The sequence below is a fragment of the Elaeis guineensis genome, chromosome 7 (genome assembly GCF_000442705.2).
Source record: "Elaeis guineensis isolate ETL-2024a chromosome 7, EG11, whole genome shotgun sequence".
In the NCBI taxonomy this organism is placed as follows: Eukaryota; Viridiplantae; Streptophyta; class Magnoliopsida; order Arecales; family Arecaceae; genus Elaeis; species Elaeis guineensis.
Genome location: NC_025999.2, coordinates 85,659,572 through 85,674,640, shown reverse-complemented (window position 1 = coordinate 85,674,640; position 15,069 = coordinate 85,659,572). Strand labels below are relative to the sequence as shown.

Genomic DNA, 15,069 nt, shown 5'->3' with positions numbered 1-15,069 from the left:
CTTGGGCTACCGAAACTAAAGTTGGGCAAACATATGTGAAGTCAAGCTCAGCTTCCAAGTACTTGCTGGGCATATGATACTAATATTGAGTCTGGAAATGGAACTAGATAAGTTACCTTTCCTCTCCAAATCTAACATAACTTTCAAGTTTAAATGTGTAAGTTGATCCAAGTAATGATTAGCCAAAATTTGGATCCGAGGATCTAATTTCAAAGGATATAGGATTAAGTTTGGAGCATGCTGGATCCAAAGCCGAAATCTGATAAACAATAGGCCTCATTCCTATTACAACTCTCTACCTCACTGCACCAATTAACTTGAGGATTGGGTTCGGTTTTTCGTGCGACTTTTGTTTGCATGACCACCCGATCATGCTTTAAGAGTAGCAATCACACCTGACCACATGTGATCACACATCTCAAAGCATCTTTGACATGCATATTTTATTTTAAAACGTAGCCTGGTCAAACACCAGCAAGCCCAGTACCAGCTCTTAACATAGGCTAGTGATGCTACGCCGAAAAAATGCTCCATTGTGAAATCTGGAAGCCATGAATTAGATTTGATTGACCACGAGCCCAATTTGGGATCTTGTTGTTTTTAATAAATATGAAATGTTACAAAATTTGATCAGAATTGGTATCAAACAGAGAAGCAAAGAAAACTTCAAGCTGAGTTGGAAACGGGATAAACAAGTCGGCAGTAAGTTGCTATTGCTCTTAATGAGTAAAACAACTGTTTTTTTTTTTTTTTTTGGATAACTCATTTTGATCCAATCTTATGATCATACTGTATCATGGTGCAACTGACATTATAACAATTAGTTTTGGTTTAACATACCCCTTTTTCTTTTCTTGTTAACCTGGTAAAAACCCTAAAACAAACCCCAAAAAAATAAAATCTGTTTTGTTTTCTAGAAAAATAAATTCTATTTGGAATATGGATATTGGCAAAACCTTTTTGCACTGCCGGCGGCCATGAATCCAATTGCCGACCGCCCTAACCAGAAGCGATCCGACGGCGAGTGCTCATTTGACTACTCCACCCCCAAGCTCAAGTTGGAGGACGTTGCGGCCTCCGACGTCCAACACCACCATGCTGCCGGAGTCCAATCCCTAGCTTTGTACCCTAACAATTCAACTATTGCTTAAGCAAGGGAGGAAAAAACACAAAAAAATAGAAAAGGAGTGAACCAAACCAGACTGATGGTACATTTACCAAAGGATAGCTTTCTCTCTTACGTGCATGACAATTTATGCTTTCTCTGACGTGCATTACATTTATTTAGTAGAAATAAATATTTAGTGGAAATAAATATATATTAGTGGGTCAAAGGTCAAGTTAAAAGGATTAATTAGAGAAATTTGGTAGAAAATGCTGCTTACACTTACTGCAACTTTGATGGACTTTATTTATTTTTTTATTTTGCAAGAAGAACGTCTCTTTTTTTTTTCTGGTAAGGAAAAAAAAAAAAAATGAAGAAGGGACATCTCTTGGCCATTGGGTTGATGTCCCTGGCTCCTACAATGATATCGAACCTTCCCATGCTCTTACGGTAGCAGTCAAAAAAGACTTACGCCAGTTATATGCGTTTGTGGAAACAACGTTTTAGACTTTTGTTGTTGTTTACAAAAAAATACTTGTCTAAATTTTCCAGTTGGCTTTCGCAGTGCAAATTGTTATAGGACCCAAGGGTATTATTTGTATGGTGGTAACTGGCAAAAGAAGCCCCACTACTTCTTTCCTTTCCCCCCTCTAGAGATTTGAATCCAAGTAAGTGGTGTTAAGACCTAATGACTTCACTAGTTGAGCCGGTTAAAACGCCCTCAAATGATACAAGTTTTGGTCATATATATCACAGTTGCAAACGGTAAAAACCAATTAGTTGTGGACATTATAATTAAGTGCACAGGGCAAATGAATCCCCTTCATCGAGTTCCTTTGGATTTTTAACGTACAGGTACTGGAAATTTCTCAAAAGAGAATTCAGAAAAGTCATAAACATTAAAATCTGAGAGCACTCAAAGATGAGATCACAAAAATTATGATCGATTCCTTAGAATCCTGCAAATCTGCTGCACTGAAATCTGTAGCTTTACCAGACATGAACTTCTAGGAGATTATCATCATAGGTTTATTTAGCCGATCCGGTAGGCTAACTTAATATTTCCATACCAATTTAAATGGCTTGTTATGGTTCCTCACATATAGATTGCCATGATTCTTACCAATGGCCATGACCGAGCTCATTCCTGAACGAAGAGTCCTCGACCAATCAAACTGCTTGGTGCTACATTGTGTCCTTCCTTCCTTAGGTTTGGATGGACAACTGTTGGATCTCACCGTATGCATAGTATTTGGTTTGTTTTCACATATTTCGATCTTGCATCCTCCGTCCATTTTTATGCTTATATTCACCTCCATATGCACTTCATTTTTGGGGTCTGATTGTGGTCTGGTGTTGTTCATCGATGATCTTGGTCGGTTCCTGTCGTTCTTATGCTGATATAACCTATGCAAGCGGAAAGCAAGTCGGCATATGCCATGTTTGATCTCTTCTTCCAAATCTCTTTCTACGTCATTCTCGAGTTCATCTCGTATCTTTCTCTCTTCTTCTGACATGAAATTTGTGCTGAAAGTACCCTGGAGAGCAAATATCATCATTAATATTTAAGAGGTTCAAAAAAACTATGACTAGAATGACTGGCATTACACCAGTGCAAGCATAACATCACAAGCTTGCCATGGCATATTTTGCTATTAAAGTAAAGATGTTATGTTACCATCAGAAAATAAAGATGTACAACAATGTCGGTATTTGCATGTCAGCAAATCATGCATATACTGAATGGGTTACAGAACTAATCGTTAGTCCAAAAGTTTGACTTTCACTATCTTTTTAGTCTTTAACTTTTCAAGAATCATCAAGAAATCCGTGATGATTATTATTATTATTATTATTATTATTATTTGGTGAGGTCTTTTTTTTTGAGCTAGAAATCCTTGATAGCTAAGACCAATTTATTTCATCATCCTCCCAATTACTTGTTTAATATACTGACATCTTTTAAATGGCAAATTAACATGTATCGTCAAAATCTTTAATTATTTTGTTTATCAGACAGTTTTGTAAATTGTTGCATATTCCAGAAATGTAATGCTATGTTTTTAATGCAGCTTTCAGTCAGCATCAAAGTTATATGTCTATATACTTGGAAAACAAATAAAACTACTCCAATATTTGGCAATTTTTCCTTGCACCGTACTGTGTCAAGATACATCTGCTGAGACTGGAATGGTAAGGAAAATGCGCACATTTACCGGCTTCCTCTATGGTTTTCATGAAAAATGTATGAACTGAAAATTTCAACAGAAGTAACTGACAACCAATTAATGATAAGAATTCTAGAGAGGGGATAAAAAGGAGTAAGAAATAAGCTCCACCAAAAGATCATGCCATGTCGAGTTGCAACGAATTTGATCAAACTGCTTGCCGTTCAAGCCTGGAAGTTCTGCCAAACCATTTAGGATTTCTTAGCTCATATCAGAGAAAAGGGCTGATAAACAAAAGGAAGAGAAGAATAACCTGGCAAATGCTCCATGGATTACAATTGAGACAAATGATGTCTCCTTACTCTGAGCTTTGCTACTAGTAGTATTTATAGCTCTGAGTTTCTGACTCTTTGGCTTAGTCCCTTTCTCATGGTAGAGAAGAGCAAACAGGTAAGAAGTTACATCAAGAAAATAAAATTTACAACAAGAAGAATGAGGGGTTAGATGACAGATTTTGAAAGATCCAAGTGTTGAATTTGTCGTCTGAAGATGTTATTCAAATTTTGAGCGCCAAAGCTCTCTATGCTGACTGCTAAGTCCGTGGGAACTTTAGTCACAGTCAAGAGAAAAATGACTGATGGTGCTTTACGTGGAAGTAAGGGGTTTGGTTGCCCTTGAAGCACAATCCGATGGAGATGTTTCACATTACTCTCATGGTTGGTTGGTAGGGCACCTACTCTTTCCTTTTAGACCGTAGTGTTGTACTAAACTACCTCAATGAGAACTAAATCTCTGTTGCATCAAAGTCAAGGGATCTTATGCATGCGCCCTGTCATTTTTTATTATTCATGTTCTGCTATTGATCAAGAGCTTAAATGCTGTCTTTTTTTTTTTTTCTTTTTTTCTTTTTTTTGATTGAATGGGAAGAAAGTTGCAGGGCTTAAATGCTGTCAATTTTGATTCGATCTCTTTTTCTAGTTTTTAATTTTCTTGAAGGTAGGCATAATGATAGAATTACGCTAGTTTCTAAGAAGAGATTATGCATGTTTTACGATCGTGCATGTATATATAGTGATATATCAAAGCAAATGGTCCTTTTTTGGCACTTCTATTCATATAGATTTTGAGTTAAAACCCTACCAAACCCTGGTAGTGGCATTCCAACCATTGGGTTAGAACTTTACCAGCTACAATAGTTGACACGCTAAAAAGATCAAAAGATACTAAACCCAAAAAACAGAAAAAGAAAAAGAAAAGATAGTACGTATCCCATGAACAAGTTAATCTAATATTCTGAGCGGTCTTTACGTGCGATTCATGGAAACAATAGCAGAATCACGCTCATCCACCGTTCAACTTTCCATTGGGATCGCTGATGGTTGCAAGCTAAACCGCCGCACTCTTAAAACCAAACTAATGTCGTGTCCGACAACCAAGTGTCAAATGCTGATCGGTGAATAGGCCTGTTTGCTGTTTCCATAGTTTTAAGCTTCGTTTCCTTCCTTCACTCTTTCGTAATAAATCCTTCTTGCCTTGTAACTCGATTTTTTTTCCCTCCGGGGACGGGCGGTCTTATTCCGCTGCTTCTCATGGCGAATCCACTCTATGGCTCCGGCCCTCTACGGTCCAGGTTTCTTTATCCTCTCTCTATCTCTCTCTCTCTTCTTTATGGGAATTCCGTGATTTTTCTTCCATTGAATGACCTAGAATTCTCTAAAATTCGCTTCTTGTGGGGTTGGTATCGCAGGGAAGGCCTCATCTCGAGGTCTGCGGCGAACTCGGATGAGATACAGTTGCGGATCGATCCGATGCACGTGGACTTGGACGAGGAGATCTCCGTCTCCATAAAAAGATCCGGTGCTTGAAAGGCGGAGCTTCTTGATACTTTTATATGAGTTTGTTTTGATTTATGCGTGTAATTTCGTGTGATTGATTTGATTTGATTTCTGTTCTTGATCCTTTTGTATATGTTGGATTTGATGCACTCTTTTTGTTAGATCGTTGGAGTCGAACAATTGAACCTAGGATCGCCGATATGGATTGAGCATGTTGTCTATGTTCGAATATCTTAGGGTTGATGGTGGCCAGAAGTTTCATATGTAATCAGGTGAATGAATTTGTTCGTTTGGGCAATTGATATCCTTAATGAGTTGGATTGGGCAATTCATACCCTTAATGAGTTGGATTTGGCCAAGTCCAATCTCTCTCTCTCTCTCGCGGAAAATGGCTGCTCACTTTTTCATGTTCATTAAACATTTTTTACATGTTCTCCACATTCACATGATGTTCCCGTTTTTATTATTGAGAGTTTCAAATGTAAAATTTTGTATGAAGAGTTGAAATCTTAACAACATTAATCTAATAGTATAGACAACAAAAGGGTTGTTTTGTGTCATCATCTTAAATCATCTAAGATACTGTATAGGTTCTTCTGGTTAAAAAAGAATGAAGGAAAATATCACGAAACGCAACACATAGTTAAAAGAGAAGAGAATCTTTTCCTCAGAAAAAAATTTTCCTTATGTTGTTTTCTAAATAGAGAAAATTGGATGCAGTAAATTATCATCCTAGGTGTTTATGGAAGCAAATTTTTATGCTTATGATTTCTGATAGTGGCATATCAATCTTGCCTCTATGATGGTTGTTGAAATTAAAATCCAAAGGCAGCACAATGGGATGAATGCAGTATGGTTGAATGCCTAAAGAACATTGAGAAAAAAAATCTGGAGGTTGAGCATAGAAACATGATAAAGTTGAATATTGGAAACTTTGCGTTTTAAAGCAATGGGAAGTATATTGTATAGTTGCATGGCTAAGCAACAGTGGTCGCAGGTACATAATTGTATAATATGTGTACTATTAGCTGTCACATTATATTCAGATGCATTATTGAAGCTTCAAAAGTGGTCCGCTCAAATGGAAAAAATGCATGACTTAAAACCAATTTGACAGCATTAATCAATGTTTCTAAATGAACATCAGCCAATGATTTTGATATTTAAATAAGTGGGAGAGGGTAATCAAGACTAGGAAGTAGGGCACGAGCATGGAGTTGGTGGATAATGTTGTAGGGTTTAATTGGCAGGATAGAGGTGGCATATTATGAAAAGAAGAGTGGGAGAAGGTATCTATGGGGCATAAGGTAAAGGCAGGTGGAGGAAGGTGTCAGCTGAAGATTTGGTGGCCATAGGTTGCTTGGGCTGTGAAAGGAGCAGGCTAAATGGCACCAATAAAAGACACTGTATTGTGGAACATGATTAAATGAGTGCAAAATGGGGATGATAGCAGACTCATGTTTAGACAAATCCTAGTTGAGGAGTGAGGGATGGGTTTTTTGGGTCAAAGAGACTAAAAGAAAGTGCATTAGATGTGGGTTTTTTTTTTCCTCTTTCCTGCAACTAACTATGGCCTTGAATTTGGTTATTGTCATCTAGATAAGACTTTCTCTGAGAGTTGAAGTTGTTATAAACAGTTTTAAGTGGTTGCTAGCAAATTAGTTTGTATAGTCTTTAGTTGTAGACAACAAGCCTCGAATTGAAGTCTCAAAATCGAACAAGTGTTGTTATATGTGAGAGGTACTTTACACAAGATTATTTCTGCGGAACTCTGAGATATGTCATAACAGTTTAAAAGCTCTAAGACTGTATATTGCTCTTAGAGTTCTTGTTAGTTCAATCCAAGAAAAAAAGAAGTGAACCAAAACGTGGGATTTGATCAGACTTAATGTTTCACAAGGGCAGCACCAAGAAATCCATGTGGCAGGGCAAAACGTGAGGAATTCATCTTCTTAAGTTAATAATAATTATAAAAAGTTCAACTAAACAAAGAATGAATATGTTTCCACTAATTTGGAACATAAACTGTGAATTCACTCATGGTAACATTCCAAATATTTGAATTTAAGATGCGACTTTCTTGGAAAACTACTTTGATAAACTAACTTAAAATGCATTTCATGTTATGTGGTCTATTATTATTTGAAACTTTCACCTTAAGACAGCAACAATAAAAAAACTTGGCAAGTTGTTACGAAAGACCAAAATGCTGAGATGGAGAGGTGAGGCATGTTGTTTGAAGTTAATTGTTAACTTCCATAAGTTGATGAGTACAGGAAGCATGTGTGAATGATTGGGTGATAAAACTGAAGTTTGATGGGGCAGGAATGGACAAGGTTATGAAGGCTTTATAAGAGCCTCAATAAACCTGGTTCTCGATCCAGTTCTTGGCCTCAAGTGATATGATGTTAAGCTTGGGCCTTTAGGCTTGCTGGGTCGTGGAATAGCGATGTTGGATGGGGATCAAAGACTATTATGAAGACTATTACCAAATGTTGTCACCTCTTTTTGTGTGTGTGTGTGAGAGAGAGAGAGAGAGAGAATTGTAACTTACGTGACTTAATTACTACTTTCACTTTATAGTGATGCACTTTTCTTGTTTCTCTCCCTTAGAAACAGAGAGAACTGAACTTAGAAAGATGTTTTCCTTAAAGATGGGAACCTATATGAACTTTGGAGAGTAGACACATATCGGAAGCATTTCGTGTTGATTGGTCATTTATTTGAAGAACTTCACCTTATATCAGCAGATTAGCAACATTATGAAAGGAATTCAGGACCATTGGTAAAATTAAGAGGGTAAGCGTTGGTATGACAGTAAGGTTGCTTCATCGTGAATCACAGGGCACAAGTTCAAAACATAGAAATAGCCTATCAGTACATAGGGGTAAAGGTGCAGACATCTGACCTTTCCCAAACCCCTATTGGGCATGGGATTGAAAAATGTGACTGGGGTAAGTGGAGGAGAAAGCAGGAATGGCTTGTGTCAACTTCCACGAAACCATGCCATCACAGGCCCATTGATTTTGTTCAATATACGACCATCTTGTTTTTGGACATTATCTCAAGGGCATGGCTTGGGTGTTGGTGTTTTCCAAAATGACATCTATTCAAAAATTATGTGCTTCTCAGAAAAGCATGTCTCCCTTTTAGCTCCTGTATGGAGGTGACCTGGTACTGGATATGTGCTCAGAAGAAATGTTATCCTAATTGTTCATTTCACCATTTCTCATTCTTAATAATTCTTTATAAGCATGTTATGAAGACCATTTTATGTGACTTCTCATGGTAACTTCTTTTTTTTTTTTTATAACTATGCCATGCATTATCAGTACTTCTTATGTAATTTCTCATGATAACATTTTTTTACCATGCAATGCAGTATCAGTACTGTTGCATGTGTCAATAGTTTCAGTTCAAGCTCCAAGGTTTTCTGTTTTCTTGTTAATGTCTATATTTGACAAAAATTTTGCTCAAATTTGACACTGCAGGTAGCTCAGGAAATAGAAACGGAAGCAAAGTTTCAGAATGACATCATATCTCAATTGGTAATACGATTATTAATTTAGTTAGTTGTTTATAGCACTGAATGCTCCTCCATGTATATGACTATTCCTCTCTTATTGAATTGCTGATTTATAAACTTATAATTTAAATTGATGAATATTTCCCTCCTATACTTATCAAATACTATAGTAAATATATAATTATATATTTCTTGAAAGATTATTGGTTCTTTCTTGTTGCCTTGTTGATATATATTATAAATTATTTAGTGAAGATGAAAATATATGATTGATGTGCATTTCTGTTATGCTTAGATATCTCTTTTCTAAATTAATGGATTTTGCCTTGGGTGCATATGAACCTTTATTGTCTATGCTCCATTTGTTGGCTTTTCGTAACACTCAATCTGTATTCATATCAGATGGAAAATTTTAGTTGTGCATTTGCAATATATAATGGAGCTGCTGTCTTTATAAATCAAATGGCAATTTTGGGATCTTTGTTTCATGCCATCATCATATGTTTGACTTGCATCACCTTCTAATAGATCATCACTTATAGTTGTCCGGTTGGGGCTGCCTGGCTTGTCCTGTTTTACTACAACAAGCTTACTCAGAATATACAAGTTTATGAAAATTGAAGTTTGGCTGGTTTTCATAAAACGTGTTCTGGAAGAATTGACAGGCCATAAAACCTTAAAATGAGTTTTATGACAAGCATGCCTCCCCCTGTTTCTTCGTAAGACCTGTTTATATGATCTTTTTGATTATCTGTCGTAATGAATGTCATAGGCCACCAGCCCCTAGAAATACATTATAATACCTACATTGACATAATGCTCTTTGGTCCTTAAAAAGGCATGGGAGTTTGCATTTGCTGCAAGTTTAGTTTTAGCAGTCATTAATGTCTTGGTTGGAAATGTTGAGGCTATTCTTCAAATTAAGGTGTTGTGACTTGTGACACTTTATTCAGAAAATATAGTCACCCTTCACCTTTCTTTTTGTGTGTTAAAAGGTATAATTATTTATCAGAAATTTAAGGTGTTCACTGCTTGGATATCTTTTGCAATCAAATGAAAAATTAGGCAGCCTTCAGAAGGTTGCATTGAAAACCTTTATGGATTTGCCTTTGGTGGATGAAGTTTAACCCTTTTTTTTAGTATAATCAGATAGACATTTTTTGTGTTATGATCCATAATATTAGTCAAACCTCCCAACAGCAACTCATGAAAAAAATTGTTTTTGTTTGTTCAGTTTTCAAGAATGAGATTGGTTTAGTTTTTAGTGGTCAATTTTTAAATGTAATATGGCCATGGAAGCAGTAATCTTGTGAAAGAATTTGCTAATGTAACATCATTAGCTGGTTATTGCTTAATTAAGTTAGTACATGTTGAGTGGCTTGTGTTCATCTCAAATGTTTGTTCATTCTGATCATAACGTGACATGCCTCTTATTATTATTCAGAAATAAGTTAAAGCTGAGTATGATATCGTGATTTTATTTCATCTTCTGTTATTGCCATTACATGGTATTTCATCATTCCTCTCTCTCTCTCACTCACTCTCTCTCTCTCTCTTTGACAAGGATTGCACATATAAATTTTTCATCCCTAATAACACTTATTTATCTAACGGAGGACCAAGGTTTTAAGTATCACTATCCATATCGGCACCTAACAAGTGTAGGCATACCATATGTCAGTACGGAATGCCAGTCCAGCACCTAAAATAGGTATTGGGGCATGCTGATTATTAGTTCGCTATCAGTCTGGTACAGTGTGCCTAGTTTGGTCCTGTACTCAAAAGCTTGCAGAGGACTATCAGCAAATTTTGTGTCACGCTCTTATTGTCTCTGGATATATACCAAAAATCTGCATGACATACCTTTTATGCCAATACAAATATAAGGCAACAAGCAAACCTTTGGATTTCACAGTATTTAGGGAGGAAAACATGGGTTTCTCATCATGGTTTCTTCAACAATGACAGAACGGGAAATATGTTCTGCTAAAGAAAGTCGACTCGGCTGAACGCTAATGATGGCTCATGCTTTGGAGAATCTGTTCAAGTGTTTATGAGGAACATCATTTTTTATGTCTCTTGTGATTGGTCTGGCCAATGGCTGTGACTTGCTCATAATTTTTATTTTTTCCAACATAAAGTTTGAAGCATCCCAACCAGCGGACATCAGATTTGGTGGTATGCAAGGACTCCTTTACTTTTATACTTATGTAGGATTCTTATTAAAAGATCATTTATGTGGCAGAAGCCCATGTGCATGAGTGACGAAGTGCTGTATAATTTTGCTTTTCCTTTTTAGGGAACTCATTTATTATAAAATAATGACTCATGCATATCTCCTGTTATTCAACAGCAAATGACTACTATAAAAGCTCAGGCCGCACTGAAGAACAATATGAGGAGGATGAACAAGAGCATTATCCAGCACGGCTCAAACCATGTGGTCCATGTGATCTTGTTTGCTCTTTTCTGTTTCTTTGTAGTCTATCTGTTATCCAAATTCTCAGGAAGTTGATGAAAGAAGATACAGTATGAGATTGCAAGGCAACATGAATCAAGATTCGATTCTCCTCTGCTTTTCGATGTATTACTCTAATGGAACTGCTGAGGTATTTGGCTAAGGTATACTTCCATTTTCCAGGAGAGAGACAATCGGAGCGTAAAAGCATTGGAGGTATGGGACACGGATTTTGTATACTTTCTTAGGGAGCAAAGTTGAGACCTCAAAGGTCTATCAAAGTGTTTATGTGCATGATTGGTACAGTAATTATTTCAAAAAAAAAAAAAAAATTTTTTTCATGGGTCAATGAAGGCAGAGGAGTCATGGGTGCCAGACAGGGAGGGGGTTTGGGGGGGTTGGTAGAGAAGTCACAGGGGAAGTGGAAAATTGAGGGATTGAGGGTGGAGGAGCGGTGCTGGTTGGGGGGGAGAGATCGAGGGTGGAGGAGCGATGTGGGGGAGGGGTGGTTGCAGCAGAGAAGCCGCTCGAGGAGGGGGGGATCGTGTGATCGAGAGTGGAGGAGCGGCATCGGAGATGGAGGGTGTCGTAGGGAAGCCGTTGTTGGGGGGTGTGGGGTGTGGGAGGACTGCATCGAGGGCGGTGGAGAGGCATCGAGCTGGGAGAGGGGGGGGGGGGGTGGGGGGGTGGAGTGGTGTGCCGCAGAGAAGCCATGAGGGATGGAACCGCAGGATCGAGGGCAGAGAAGCGGCGTCCCCGGGGAGGGGGGGGGGGGGTTGGAGTGGTGTGCCATAGAGAAGCCAGGGGGGTGGAATCGCGAGATTGGGAGAAGCCGCGGGGGGTGGAACCGCGGGATCGAGGGCGAGGAGCCGCATTGGGGGGGACCCTTGGACTAAGGGTGGAGGAGTGGCACCGAGGTGGGGGTGGCACAGAGAAGTTGCGAGTAGGGGTGGGGGGAATCGAAGATGGAGGAGTGGCGCCAGGGGGTGCGGAGAAGCTGCAGGCGCTGGAGTAGGGGGAACCACTGGGGTGTGCGGGTAGTGGGTGGGGCGACGAGGCAGGGGCTTTTGGGGTGGGGGGGAGGTGGGGTGTGGCGCGGTTTCGGAGTAGCCATGGCGAAAGAAAAAATAATAATAAAAAAATATTATTTTTAAAAATAAATATAAAAAAAATAAATGTAATATTTTAAATATTTTTTTATAATAAAATATTATAAAAATGCATCATGGCAAAACCTTTCTTTTAACGGCGTGCGTCAATTTAATCTAGCTGCTTTGAAAGAATGTTTTCCCTGTATCATGAAGTGAGAAATTAAACATAAATCTTGAAACTAGAGGCTTTAGGTTATTTGACATTCATTAGGAGACTAAGAAACATGGATTTGTCAGGTGGATGCAATTCCTTGTATGAGAATTCGTGTTGAATTATGAGTCACGTTGCAAACAGAGTTCCATTGCATCCAAAACATGTTCCCCAGCCGGTACAGAAGTGCATGGAGTTGCTAGGACGAAAATTGGACGGTTAGCCCGTACGTAGAGGATTTTCGTCACATTGAGAATTGCCGAGGTCAATGAATTTATCGGTTCGAGGAAATCCATCCATGAATCGGGATCATTCAGTTTGCGTGCAACTCACTGCTATCCATCTTTAGTTTGGTCACAACTGCATAGTTTCTATATATAGAGACAGGTTTCTCTGAACCTACTGTACGATATGAAAAAACAAGTTTTTCTTATCCAGGATGATTCAGCCAAAATTAGAGATCCATCTCATGCAAAGTAAAGCAAATTACTGTGTGCAACGTAAGCAAGAGTAACCAATGAAAAATACTTGGAATGATCAAAACCTTCCAATTTAAATGGATACATTTTGTAGCAAAAGCTTGAAAGGAACCCTACCCGACCAACCTTGGTTGAAAATAGATGAGTAATGTAGACATTAGATTTCTGATTGTAAAATTATAATAACAGCAGAGCTTTTGTGTATCTTTAAAATGACAAACCACTAATACGATAATGTTTTCATGCTTTAGGACGGGGAAGTTCCACACTCGAAGGTTGCTTTTGTTTCTTGCTTTGCTTCATTTCACCGTACATATATGAAGCAAAACCCCAAAGGCAGAGGGCTAAGGCAACACCTTTGCTACCGTTGAACTTCTCATTTAAAAAGATGACCGCCAGTATCTCTCCAACAGGAACGAGGATTGCTATCATAACGCCACAAAATAGTGAGGAGGCAGTAAATATGACACCTACCATCCCAACATTGATGATTTGCCAACAAATAGCATTCCAAATAAGCACCATGTAGTATTTCAGCTCGCCAAGCTCAAAATCCTTTGCCTCCTTTGGAATGGCCTGATTATAAACAAACAAATAAATAAATCTTGTATTATATTCATACTTAACTTAGTTTGATGAAGAAAGTTATAACAAAAATGAAATTATTCATTCTATCTTATATGACAATTTTTGGCCATGTTGTAGTGCGTTTTCTTGTGGTCTATTAAGGAATTTAATTATTATTGAAATGATTTGATCATTTCATCCTAGAAGCAATAGTGATAAATGCATTAGCTCCAAATAAATTAAAATGAATTAAGAGAAAATTTACTAAAAAATAAAAGATAAAAGTTGATCTGATTTGATGTTCTAGGAGAGTCCTCTTTACTATTGTTACAATTTGATATTTATAAGTAGTTTACATTAGCCGTCAAGATAGATGTCACTATTTAATTTTAATATATTTTTTTTTTTTTGCACTACTTGAGCTATATTATTCTTGTTAATGGAGTATCTATTCTTTCCATACTATTCTGGATAATGCTACTACTCCTCTCACATTTTGGGTAGTCGTAACTACCATTCAGTAACTTCTCTTGGATTCTACTCCACTAAATGTACCCCTTGAAAATAGCCCCACCTCTTTAGTTTGCATTGCAACAATACCCTTGGGGATTGACCTACATCTTGGTACTTGGTTTGCATTCATGTTATTCAGTTTGCACCACCAATAGTTGGTCCTTATCTCTGTTACTCTATTTATACCTCTAGCATTTGGTTTGCATCATGGCACTCAGTCCGTACCCCTGGTACTTAGTTTGTACCTTTGATATTCAATATACATTTTTAATACATGGTCTCGCCTCTCATACTAAGTCTGTACCTTGGTACTTAGTGTACATCTTGATACTTGGTCACATAATCGGTTTACACCTTTGATACTCAGTCTATACTTCTGATACTCACCCTACACTCTAGTACTTGGTCTACATCCTTGGTACTCGATCTACGTCTCTAGTTTTCCATTTACACCATTTGATACTTGGGGTGTACACTAGTCTAAAGTTGACATCCTTCCTATGATACTCAATCTATTGACCGAGCTCGGTCTACATGCACTTTGATACTTAATCTAAGGTTGACATCCTCTTAGAGCATCTTATTACTCGGCTTGCGTAAGATATCCTTCTGAAGACCCACTACCATTCAGCCTATACTGGGTAACCTTTCGAGGCCTTCTGTGATCGGTGTATGGATCGCAATTATCGATCTGAATGTGGTGTACATGGTTCTTACAAATTGAGAGGGGTACGATCGTATGAGCCAAAACTGGTTTGCTCAATTGGCTGCTCTCTCAATAGTGAATAGTGTTGCAATTCAACAGCAACCCCTCTGCTAATAGAAGTCTTGAATACACTTCCAACATGAGACTGGTGGCAGGTAGGAGGGCCTCTAAAAGGGAAGATTAAAGTTTCTGGAGGGTCATTAGATGACTGATCTTCCCTAGCATCTGGTGAATCTTAACCTTAAGGCTTATAGGCATTCACACATAACAAGGCAATATTTCCATTTAACAAAAAAGAGAAAAAAAAAAAAAAAAGGAAAATCTCTTGCTATCAGTCTTACAATTCAAGCACAACGAAGCCAAGAGGTCAAAAGGTATAATATAAGAGATCCGAACGAGCTGAATACCAA

General features: G+C 37.9%; 3 protein-coding genes across 3 annotated transcripts in view; 1 reads left to right on the top strand and 2 right to left on the bottom strand.

Annotated features, from left to right (window-relative positions):
- Positions 1-2,160: 2,160 nt before the first annotated feature.
- LOC109506105 (uncharacterized) lies at positions 2,161-3,602 on the bottom strand. Its single transcript, XM_029265846.2, has 3 exons — positions 3,587-3,602; positions 3,445-3,512; positions 2,161-2,643 (listed from the first exon to the last, which is right to left on the bottom strand). The coding sequence occupies exons 1-3, from the start codon at positions 3,600-3,602 to the stop codon at positions 2,161-2,163; spliced, it is 567 nt and encodes a 188-aa protein (XP_029121679.2).
- Positions 3,603-4,752: 1,150 nt separating this feature from the next.
- LOC105048653 (bet1-like protein At4g14600) lies at positions 4,753-11,202 on the top strand. Its single transcript, XM_073260994.1, has 8 exons — positions 4,753-4,903; positions 5,021-5,137; positions 7,953-8,062; positions 8,178-8,266; positions 8,374-8,396; positions 8,491-8,536; positions 8,600-8,656; positions 10,988-11,202. Exons 1-8 carry the CDS (start codon positions 4,863-4,865, stop codon positions 11,147-11,149), a joined length of 645 nt encoding a protein of 214 aa, XP_073117095.1. The 5' UTR covers positions 4,753-4,862; the 3' UTR covers positions 11,150-11,202.
- Positions 11,203-12,919: 1,717 nt separating this feature from the next.
- LOC105048655 (purine permease 3) overlaps positions 12,920-15,069 on the bottom strand; it is a 12,157-nt gene continuing 10,007 nt past the window's right edge. The window contains 1 exon segment of the mRNA XM_010928042.4: positions 12,920-13,449. Coding sequence (XP_010926344.2) covers positions 13,114-13,449 — 336 coding nt within the window. The 3' untranslated portion in view covers positions 12,920-13,113.

Coding starts and splice junctions, on each gene's coding strand:
- LOC109506105 (XM_029265846.2), bottom strand. Junction 2,644..3,444: donor CGACATGGCATGATCTTTTG/GTGGAGCTTATT, acceptor TTTGCTCTCCAG/GGTACTTTCAGCACAAATTT.
- LOC105048653 (XM_073260994.1), top strand. CDS start 4,863: ATGGCGAATCCACTCTATGGCTCCGGCCCTCTACGGTCCAG. Junction 8,063..8,177: donor GATTGAAAAATGTGACTGGG/GTAAGTGGAGGA, acceptor CATTATCTCAAG/GGCATGGCTTGGGTGTTGGT. Junction 8,537..8,599: donor GTTTCAGTTCAAGCTCCAAG/GTTTTCTGTTTT, acceptor TTGACACTGCAG/GTAGCTCAGGAAATAGAAAC.